The sequence below is a fragment of the Macaca mulatta genome, chromosome 6, assembly GCF_049350105.2.
Source record: "Macaca mulatta isolate MMU2019108-1 chromosome 6, T2T-MMU8v2.0, whole genome shotgun sequence".
In the NCBI taxonomy this organism is placed as follows: domain Eukaryota; kingdom Metazoa; phylum Chordata; class Mammalia; order Primates; family Cercopithecidae; genus Macaca; species Macaca mulatta.
Genome location: NC_133411.1, coordinates 44,484,171 through 44,495,677, shown reverse-complemented (window position 1 = coordinate 44,495,677; position 11,507 = coordinate 44,484,171). Strand labels below are relative to the sequence as shown.

At 43.7% G+C, this 11,507-nt stretch overlaps 1 protein-coding gene across 6 annotated transcripts in view; it reads right to left on the bottom strand.

Annotated features, from left to right (window-relative positions):
• Nucleotides 1-7,137: 7,137 nt before the first annotated feature.
• Nucleotides 7,138-11,507, bottom strand: part of NIM1K (NIM1 serine/threonine protein kinase) — a 94,202-nt gene continuing 89,832 nt past the window's right edge. For 5 of the 6 annotated variants that reach the window (XM_078003858.1, XM_028849135.2, XM_078003857.1 and 2 more), the window contains 2 exons: nt 10,727-10,995; nt 7,138-8,008 (listed from right to left, as the gene is read on the bottom strand). In XM_078003858.1, coding sequence (XP_077859984.1) covers nt 7,259-8,008; nt 10,727-10,995 — 1,019 coding nt within the window. In that variant the 3' untranslated portion in view covers nt 7,138-7,258. 6 annotated transcript variants of the gene reach the window in all.

Here is an 11,507-nt window from a genome sequence, read left to right as displayed (position 1 = left end):
GAATGTCTTTACTGGACTACTTTATTCAGTAGTAAGCACTATTCATTCTCTGTATCATATTCCTTATTCAGCCTTGCAGACTCCTGTGGGATCTGATCTCTGCCTGCTTCTACTCAGTACCACACTCACCAAGGCTTAGTATGTCTTCACCCACTCTCCCTTCTCTTGCATTCCTCAAACATGCTGAGTTTATTCCAGCCTTAAGCCTTTGATCTATGCATCAGAAACGTTGGGCCCCACTTCAGATCTTCTCTGCCCTGCCTTCTACTCCAGTCACTGCTGTGGCAACTAATTCCATGAAATCTTTGACCAGGTTCTCAGAGAATATGATAGCACATCTCTTTGAATTCTAGCTGTATACCTTTCACGACAGCCTCCCTGCAATGCATTTCGTAAGTCTCCTCAAAAGAGGAGGAGACTTCTGTGGCGGGTTTGGCAATAACCATCCTTATAGGCTTTCCTCTTTTGTTTCACCCCTGTGCATCTCTTTTGCATCCTGATATCGTTTCTCAAATAAATGGCTTTCATTCAAGCTTTTCTCTCAGGCTCTGTTTTTGGGGGAATCCGAACTAAGACAATCGGTACCCAGAATGGCCCTAGAAAGCAGGCATTCAGGATGGGAGATCGGAGCTGGTTTACTCACCAAATGACAAAACCTCATTACAGAATGATGCCCTCCCAGCCCCTACCAAAGTTGTCCATTCCTAGAATCTGAATATGCTACCTTAAATGTCAGAAGCAGGTGTGAGTAAGGTTAAGAACCTTGAGGTGGGGAGATTATCCTGGATTGTCTGTGTAGGCCCAACCTTACCATGTGGGTCTTTAAAAGCAGAGAACCTTTCTTGGCTGGTGGTCAAGGGAGAGTGACTACAGAAGGTTGGCCAAAAAAATGCAATATTGCTGGCTTTGAAGATGAAGGAAGATGACCATGAGCTAAGGAATGCAGGCAGCCTCTAGAAAGTTAACAAGACAAGGAAATAGATTCTTCCCCTGGAGCCTCCAGAAAGGAGCACAGCCCTGGAAACACCTTGATTTTAGTCCACTGAGACTCATGTCAAACTTCTATCTCCCAGAGCTGTAAGATGATACATTTGTGTTGTTTTAAGCCACTAAGTTTGTGAATTTGTGATGACATCAGGAGAACACTGGTGCAGTGTTGGTAAGCAGAGTGGTTATAGCCTGTGGCATGCAGGAGCAGCACAATCACCACTGACACTGTCATCTGTAGGTGTAGGTAGAAGATGAAGCATTGGATCCTGTAGTACCTGTGGCACTTGAACAGTAGAGGGGCAGTGATAAAGATTGTGGACTTGGCCAGCTTTTATTAACTGCTTTAGAAGCCTGGAAAACAAAATAACAGGCTCAAGTCAGCCAACTGTCAGTTTAAGGCAAGGTTGAAGGAGAGCCTTATCTCCTGCAGTGGAGAGAAAACGACCTGAAATAGACCCAGTATCTAGTTGTAAGTTTGGAAAATACTAAGTCTTGATAATTTTCCTTTATGAAAGTTTAGGTTTGACAAGAAGAGAATGGGACACTGAGACCTAAGTTAGTAATACAGTGGATAACCCTGAAAATATTGCAAACCTGGATTTTCCTAATGTGGGGCTGGCGGGAGGAGCTCATGCTCCCTTGCCTGAAGACCCTGCCAAGGCTTCTAGTGAGGCAGCTCTTGACCTCCACATTCTCTTCCAAAAACCTTACTATTCTCCAAACCAAGAACCAGGGTGACTTCTCAGTAGAGCCTGAGTGGAGAAATACAACCCCCTGTCTGGGGGGAAATAGTATAGATACTGAAGGAGCTGTAGAACCTGATATATACTATCAGTAACCAAGGGGAAATGTGTGTGAATGATTTTGAGGGTGTTAGGCCAGAGGTGGAAGTTGAGGGAAGAATATAAGGCAGGATAAGAAAGATTACTATAGGAGCCAGGCACGGTGGCTCGTGCCTGTAATTCCAGCACTTTGGGAGGCTGAGGCAGGTGGATCACCTAAGGTCAGGAGTTTGAGCCCAGCCTGACCGACATGGAGAAAACCCGTCTCTACCAAAAATACAAAATTAACTGGGCATGGTGGTGCATGCCTGTAATTCCAGCTACTTGGGAGGCTGAGGCAGGAGAATCACTTGAACCTGGGAGGTTGTGATGGGCCAAGATCGCTCCATTGCACTCCACCCTGGGCGACAAGAGTGAAACTCAGTCTCAAAAAAAAAAAAAAAAAAAATTACTATAGGAATGTTTACCTATGACTTAGAAGTGAACAACACCTGAATTTGATCATAATATTCTGTTGGGATGGCTGCTGAGGCTTGGATATTATTATAGCACACAGTAAATGAGGTGAAGATGGCGGAACTGCCTTGGTATAGTATTGAAGAAAGGGTTGGAAAGTTCCAGGAGGTGTGAATGTTAGAATGGATTCATTATGTGAGACTGAACAACCGTTTAACTACGTTCCTCAGGAAGACACTGCCATCACTAAGGCAATATAAAATGCACTGGTTTGCAAACTTTTCATCTGACAAGGGACTAATATCCAGAATATACAGGGAACTCAACAGCAAAAAAACAAATAATCCCACTAAAAAGTAGGAAAAGGACCTAAAAAGACATTTCTCAAAAGAAGACATACAAATGGCCAAGTGAGTGGAAAAATGTTCAACATCACTAATTATCAGGGAAAGGCAAATCAAAACCACAATGAGATAGCATCTCATCCCCAGTTAGAATAACTATTATCAAAAGGACAATAACAAATGCTGGTGAGGATGCAGGGAAAAGGAAATTTTTGTTTTCTTTTTGTATTTTTCTAGAGAAAAGGGAATTCTTATACACAGTTGGGAATGTAAATTAGTACAGCCATTATGGAAGACAATATAGAGGTTTCTGAAAAAATTAAAAATACAACCACCGTGGGATTCAGCAGTCCACCTACTGGGAATTTATCCAAAGGAAAGGAAATGAGTATATCAAAGCAATACCTGTGCTCTCCCATGTGTGTTGCAGCACTATTCACAATAGCAGAGATGGGACCAACATAAGTTTCCATCAATGGATGGATGGATAAAGAAAATGTATATAAACACAATGGAATATTCAGTCATAAAAAAGAATGAAATCAGCTGGGGGTGATGGCTCATGCCTGTAATCTCAGCACTTTGGGAGGCCAAGGTGGGTGGATCACTTGAGGCTAGGAGTTCGAGACCAGCCTGGCCAACATGATGAAACCCCGTCTCTACTAAAAATACAAAAATTAGCTGGGTGTGGTGGCAGGCGACTGTAATCCCAGCTACTGGGAGGCTGAGGCAGGATAATCACTTGAACCCGGGAGGCAGAGGTTGCAGTGAGCTGAGATGGCACCACTGCACCCTGGGCGACAGAGTGAGGCTCTGTCTCAAAAAAATAAATAAATAAGAATGAAATCATGTAATTTGCAGCATTATGGATGGAACTGGAGGTCATTAGGTTAAGTGAAATCAGCCAGGCACAGAAAGACAAATATCACATGTTCTTGTATATAAATGCTAAAAAGTTGATCTCATGGAGGTAGAGAGTAGAATGGTGCTAATAAGCTGTGAAGGATGGTAGGGGTGGAGGATGAAGACAGGTTGGTTAATGGGTGCAAACATACAGTTAGAAGGAATAAGTTATACTATTTGATAGCACAGCAGGGTGACTGTAGTTAATAATAATTTATTGTATATTTCAAAATAGCTGGAAAAGTTGAAGTATTCCTAACACCAAAAAATGATAAATGTTTGAGGTTATGGGGTATCCTAAATACCCTGATTTGATCATTATGCCTTGTATACATGTATCGGAATATCACATGTACCCCATAAATACATACAATTGTGTATGAATAAAAAATAATTTTTTAAAAAAAGGAATGCACTGGTGAGGGTTGTGGCAGCACCTGAGAAAAGTTCAGTGGTGGCTGCCCATTGCAGGCAGGTGTTGATGGTAAGAAATGCTGCCACGGAATTGAGCATGATATCATCAGTGGAGATGATGATGAGACTAGAATGGTAGAGGTCATGTATTATCACTTAAATGTCAGAGGCAAGGTGGACACAATAAAATAAACAGTAAGGCTGGAGTGGAAATCAATCAGGCTGCCTTGATCTGCAGGGCTTTGTGACAATGGCTAATAAATCATGGAATTTTGGGAGACAGCTGACTGGTATGTTACTTGACTAGTATGACCAAAAAAAGAAAAAACAAGGAAAACTGGTGAGCGTAAAGCTAAGGTAGCCTGTCACAATGGGAAAATCACGGTCTCTTCATCAGCTTCTAGATCTAAGTCAATTTACAGATCCAGTGCACAATGAAGAGGAGGACTGGTCTTGAGGAAAGGCCTTGCTTTCACAAGTATATATGATGTACATGCCCAGAATTTTTCAGAACTGGATACTATTATGGCTTTGTATGTAGATGAGGGGTTATGGAAACCATATGATAAAGGGAGTCCTGGCCAGTCTATCACATAATGGTTCCCATTTTGCAATTATTTTCCCAATCTCTAAGTATATATTTGGGATCAATATACTTAGATCCCCGTGTAGGTCTTAGACCTGTGAAGTAACAACCATTACGGGAGGAAGAGGAAACCTCTCCCTGGCCATGTTAATAAATTATGAGCACTCCACATGAGGAATGGCAGACATCAGTGTCACCATCAAAAAATTTTAGGGATGCAAGCGTAATGGGCTCCATCATAATCTCATTTAAGTTACCATCAGACTCCTGAAAAAGAGCAGATAGATAATGGAGAATGATGGCGGACTACTGCTAGTCTCAGTTGTAGCTGCTGTATTGGATGTGGTATCTTTACTGGCATCCTCTGGCATTTGATATGCAGCTATTGATTTGGCAAATTCACTCTTCTAAATTTCCATCAGAAAGGAGGATCAAAAGCAGTTCACATTTCTCTGGGATGGACGGCGATTCTCATTTACTCTGTTGCCCCCAAAAATCTTAAATCTCCTTTTCTATATCACAATATAATCCAAAAGGACCTTGATCATCTTTACATTCTACAGGACATCATGCCAGCCCACTATATTGTGACAGCATGCTAGGGGAATTGGCTATCAGGAAGCGGCAAGTATTACAAATGCCCTAGTAAGGCTTACATGTGCCGGAGTGTGGATTATAGACTCTATGAAGAATCTGGGGCATGCCACATTGATGAAGAGTTTAGAAGACCAATGAGTTGAGGCATGCCTAGATATTTCTTCTATAGTAAAGAACAATTTCTTGTATCTTCCAACCTCTTAACACTAAGATAGAGGCATAGGATTTAGTAGGTCCCTCTGGACTTTGGAAGCACATATATTGTATTTGGTGTATTCCTCTCACCCATTTAATGCCAGTTTCAAATGGATCCCATTTAAAAAAAAAAAAAGATTACAGCAGTTTTGGCTTCTGAACAAACTGCTATTCAGGCCGTGTATGTGGCAGTTAAAAATGTTGTGCGGGACCTCTGGAAAGCCCCAATAGGAGATAACAGCACAACTCTGTAGGATCCTGGAGTAACGCCATGCTTCCTGCAACAGAGAACTACTCAGACTCCTGATGTGCTACTGGGCCCCAGTGGAGGCTGAGAACCAAATTATGAGATACCAAGGACTAGGTAAACAGAGCTGTTAACATATGAGCTGGGCGTTATCAGATCCATGGAGTCACGAATTCAGATGGGCCCAGGAATGAGTCATCCTTATTGGAATTGACATCTCAGGGTACGGGTTTGCCTTTTCTGTCTGCAATGTGTCTTTCCATACAAGCACACTAAGACATACAGAATACCTGATTCACTGTTATGATATCTCAAACATTGCCTCAAGGACCACTTTTTGGATAAAGGAGGTGGTGCGATGGGCACATAACAACGGGATCCCCTCATCTTACCTCAACACCAGAAGCAGCCAACATAAGCAGAACAATGGAATGGTTCAGCTAAGACACCGGAGATGAGACAGCAGCCTGCAGGGTTGGGGTGCTGTCCTCCAGGATTCGGTAATGTGCTTTAATAATGACTGATACATGTCCCTATCATTAAAACACACAGGTCTGGAAACCACTAGGTGGAAGTAGATTGACCCCTGTCACCATCACGCAATTGGTGACGCACTTGATTAATTTCTATTCTTTTTTTCTACAATCCAGGCTAAATTAAAAGGTTTGGTTCCCAGGGGATCAGGGATGCTTTCATCAGGGGACTTGATAAGGGTTCCAGTGAATTGAAATCTACAAGTGTCACATGGTCACTTTGGGCTCCCCATGCCAGTGGACAAGCAGGCACAGAAAGGAGGTATCATACTGGTGGTGTACCTCTTCCCTCCTGCTCCAAGACTTCTCTGACATGAAGGCAAGGGAAGCATAGGGAACCCACTTGGCACTCACACAGCCCAATCTGGAAGTGCAGGGCAAATGACACCAAGGGCCACCCTTGATCAGCGGTGAGCAAAAGCTTATGGTTAAATGCTTTCCCCTTCCATACCCAGGGCAGACACCTGAGATGTGTTTCATCAGGCTCCTCTGAGGATCCTGCAAAACCAAGTACCAGAAACTGTAGCACTAGCCAACTTGCTAATGTGTCTGTGTATTAGCTTTCACTGTTTCCCCGGTACTTCACTCCTGTGCTCTGGGATCACTTCCCAAATAAATTGCTCTACATGGAATCATTTGTCTTAGGCTCTGTTTTGAGGGGAACTGAGTCTGAAACCCCTAGCTGCCTGGAATGCTCTGGCATTTTGTAAGAGTCACTCCTGCTTCTCATTCAGATCTTAAAACTGATACGTACTCAAAGTGACCTTCCTTAACGACTAATCCAAAGTAGCAAGCCTCTGATATCACATCACCCTTTTTGAATTCTCTGCATAGCATCTATCACTGATCTTTTTCTTTTTTAAAAAAGGTACTTGTTAGTACCTTTGTCCTGGGCTAGAATGTCCCACACATGAGTGGAGGGACCTTGCCTATTTATTTCTTGCTATTTCTGTAGCACCTTAAATAGTGTCTGGCACACAGGAGGCACTGGAAAAATATTTCTTGATTGAATGAATGCTGAAATTTGATAATAAAACAAGATCCCAAATCAAGCCAGAATCCGAGCTAATAGACCTTTTGGAGAAAAAAATGCATATCTCAAATTTAAGTTTATTTAAAAATTACAAAAATGTCTCCACTCAAGTTGTCCTTGAAAAAAATTTAGAAGCAGCAATAATGATCTCGGTTAATTATAAGCAGTGTAGTGCAGTTTATAAAATCGAGCAAAATTTGGATGTGTGTCTTATCCCTCTGTAGACACGGGACCCTTTTTTGAGGTCTCTTTCTTTAGGGTCTGGTAGCATCATGACTGGGACACTTTCCAAAGCCTTCTTCCTTTGGACTCTATGTAAAATAATTCTATAGACCCCTGTGATTGAGCTGCGAGCGTCTCTCCCTTGGTTATTTCGAATATGCTCTTCTGTAATGCCCAAATGCTCTAAAGTGCTTTTGACTTCATTTTCTTCTTCCTTGAGAGTGCCGGTTTCCGATAAATGTTTGGGATCCAGTTGGAAAGGTTCCAAAGGTGTAGGGTATGGCACCCCTTGCATCCATTCATCATTCATGATGCAGTCGATCCCGTACCTCTCCATGGGTATCTGCTGAAGGACTCCTCGGATGAGTCGGTGGCAGGGCTCTGACACGTGGGGCGGTACACTGTATGTGCCCTCAAGGATGCTCTTTTTTAGTTTGGTCACGGTTTCTGCCCGAAATGGCATGATGCCAGTCACCATGAAGTACAAAAGCACCCCCAAGGCCCAGATATCCACGTAAATGCCGATGTAGTGCTCGTCCCGGAAGAGTTCAGGTGCAGCATAGGGAGGAGACCCACAGAAAGTGTTCAGCATTTCACCTTTTTTACTTACTGTGCTGAATCCAAAATCGCCCACCTTCACACAAGTATTACTGGTATAGAATACATTTTCTGCTTTCAGATCTCTGTGAATAATTTGGTTTTCATGCTGTGGAAGAAGACATAGAGAACAGTCATTTTTACAGTAAAATGCCAAAATAAAAAATGTATAAGTTGCTCTGAAACAGTGAGATAATGATGGTGGAATAACAAATTCAGTGAGGATCAACTTAAGTCGTGATAGCAAATCCTGTCATAACTTTTAGCCCAATGTAATGCCCACATCTCCTCAAATAGACCAAAGTTCCTATTCTGTGTGGTAAGGGTTGGAGTCTGTTCCACACATGTGGACTGAGAAATTAACACCAGAAATAAGATCCAGATCTTATGAAACTACACATTCTGAAATACAATGAAATAGTAATCCTTAGTTGTTGAGGTCCTACATGGGTTTTTCTGGCTGATGGATCGTTTGACCAGGGCCAAGACCAGGAAAGCTTGGAGCCCTCCCCTAACTTTCCGACCATGCTTTTTGGCGTAGACTCTTTTATCTTTACAGAATTCAGCAGAAGGGAGGTGGTTGCATTTGGCAAGGATCTAGCCACAGAACACACTGTGGATGTGGGCACGTGCTGCACTCCCACCCTTGCATCCTGAATCCAGACAGTCTTCAGAGGACCCTTGACCTGTTCAGTCCCAAGGGCTCTGGGAAAATGGCTTTGTGTTTGTCACCTTTCTTGATGGCCCTCCTGGAATAAGAATCCAGGCTTTGGAGGGGACAGTCTGGTCAATTCCAGGTTCAACTATACCAGTTGGGTACTGTGAATGTCAGTTTCCTTCTTCGTAAAGTGGGATACTGATAACTATAGGCTGTGGTGAGAACTATATGTGATGCCAACTATATGTGATGAGAACCGTGCTCAGAATGGTCTTGACATATTAAAAAACTCAATAAGATGTGGATCTATGGCTATGAAACACACTTCCTGTTTGCAAAGAGTTGGAGAAATGGCAGGGAGTAGAGCTGCTGAAGACTAACGTCTGTACCCTCTATTGCTGGATTCTCTTCTATTCTCCCACCAGGTTACTCTTCCAAGTAGAATGTGGAAGACTCTGCCCATCTGTTCTATTTCTTGGTATGGATCTGGCTTACTCTCTGGCCCTGGGAAAGCTCACCACAGCCCAAAGCCACTTAAATGATGACTGGTCATATATCACAGGTCTGAAACACCCACCACCACTACAGTCAAGTTCTTCTCCCTGGCTCACTTATTTTTCTTCCTCCTCTCCTTCCTTACTGCTATTTTGGGCCCTCTACATCATGAATTCCCTTGCAAATTCTTCCTCTTTTCCCCATTGCCAGCATGGACTGTTTTATTTGACTTTTTCAGTGCCTGGCATATAATGGGGTTCACTGTGGCTCACTGATCCCGTTCTTGCTTCCACAACCATGCAGGCCGAGAAGCGAATTACAAATAGCCTCTTAACTAATATAGACCCTAGACAAGTGTCTCTTTTCTGACAGATCCATTCAACTGGGATCTGAGTAAAGAGGGTGACTGACCAAAACTTTTGGTAGTAAAAGTGATAGTCAGGTCTGCAAGTCAGGTTCCTCCTGTATGGCCAGCAATATGGCCAAAAATAAGGAGGCAGCAAAAGAGCCAGTTCTTGGGGGAACTATAGAGTGTGCATTAGGAGTCCAGATTTATCTAAAGAAGTAACCAAAGAACTAAAATAAGAATGACACAACCAACCAGGCACGGTGACTCACGCCTGTAATCCCACCACTTTGGGAGGCCGAGGCAGGTGGATCACTTGAGGTCAGGAGTTCGAGACCAGCCTGACCAACACGGTGAAACTTCATTTCTATTAAAAACACAAAATCAGCCAGGCATCGTGGCACATGCCCATAATCCCAGCTACTTGGGAGGCTGAGTCAGGAGAATCGCTTGAACCCAGGAGGTGGATGTTGCAGTGAGCCAGGATGATGCCACTGCACTCCTGGGTAACAGAGCAAGACTGTCTAAAAAAAAAAAGAAAGAAAGAAAGAGAAAGAAGAAAGAAAGAAAGAAAGAAAGAAAGAAAGAAAGAAAGAAAGAAAGAAAGAAAGAAAGAAAGAAAGAAAGAAAGAAAGAAAGAAAGAGAGAAAGAAAGAGAAAGAAAGACAAAGGAAGGAGGGAAGGAAGGAAGGAAGGAAGAAAGGAAGGAAGGAGGGAGGGAAGGAGGGAAGGAAGGAACGAAGGAAAGAAGGAAGACAGAACCAAGTGTTAATCTACTGGGCACAGAGGCAATAAGAGCTAGGGGATCTTACTGAAGGCAAAAGATCAGTATTACTGATGTGAGATTGAAGAACATCTCTCTCTCACATACACACACATGGGGCGGGGGGTGGGAAAGAGAGAGAATGAACTGAGCTGGGCATGAAGTATGAATAGGATTTAGAATGTGAGATGTCATATGAGGGCATCCTAGACAGAAATAGGAAAGCAAAACCAAGAAGCAGTGAGGAGCCAGCTATCCAGATAGTGGAAGATGAGGTTGGAGAAATGGGTATGGCCAGGGAGTGGGCGATATTCATCAGATGCTCCCTGTGAGTCCTGCCAACATCTGCAGAAGCTAGGAGGTTGATGTGTAACTGGACATCCTTGGATATTGCTTCACAGGCAAGGAGCATGATCCCAGCCAGACTTCTGACTCTCAGAAGGGACTACTGTCTGCTTTGTAGGACAAAAGCCCTCTGGGACACTTGAGGCTTGGTAACCTAAAGCCCTGTTCTCCCAATGTCGGTGGAATGGGAACAAGGTTCTCACTCGTCACCCCTGCTCACCATGTGCTTCACGGCAGACACAATCTGGGAGAAGATGAGCTTGCTTTCTGGTTCAGAGAGCTTCCCCTCAGTGCTAATTTTTCCGAACAGCTCCCCACCCCCTGCATATTCCATCACCAAGTGCAGCTTGGATAGGGTCTCCACGACTTCGTAAAGGCGGATGATGTTGGGATGGTGCAGCTTTTCCATGCTGGAGATTTCTCGGGATAGTAGCCTCTGGGTTTTCTGGTCTAACTTGGTCTTGTCCAGGATCTTAATGGCCACCTTTTCTGCAAGGAAAAAAAGTAAAAAACCGTGCCAGAATTCAAGAGGACCTGGATCAGCTCCTTTCCTTTACTAGACACATTCCCAAGCTCACAGAGCTCATCAGGGAATGACAAAGCAATGCTTGAGCCCAGCATCAGTGCCCTTCCCTTGGATCAGTGTGAGTCTTCCACACACAGGTTTTGATGCCAAATCCTGCCTCCCAAGGAAAGTTTCCAGATAAAGTTAGAGCTCCTTTGCTAAGCCCGGAGGACACTTCTTGATGAGACCCAGCGCATCTCATCAGCCTCACTGTCCATCATTCCTGTCCACCATCCCCAACACCCCACGCACCCTTTATTGCAACCATTATTATTATTTTTTTTTTTTTTTTGAGACGGAGTCTCGCGCTGTGTCACCCAGGCTGGAGTGCAGTGGCGCGATCTCGGCTCACTGCAAGCTCCGCCTCCCAGGTTCACGCCATTCTCCTGCCTCAGCCTCCGAGTAGCTGGGACTACAGGCGCCCGCCACCACGCCC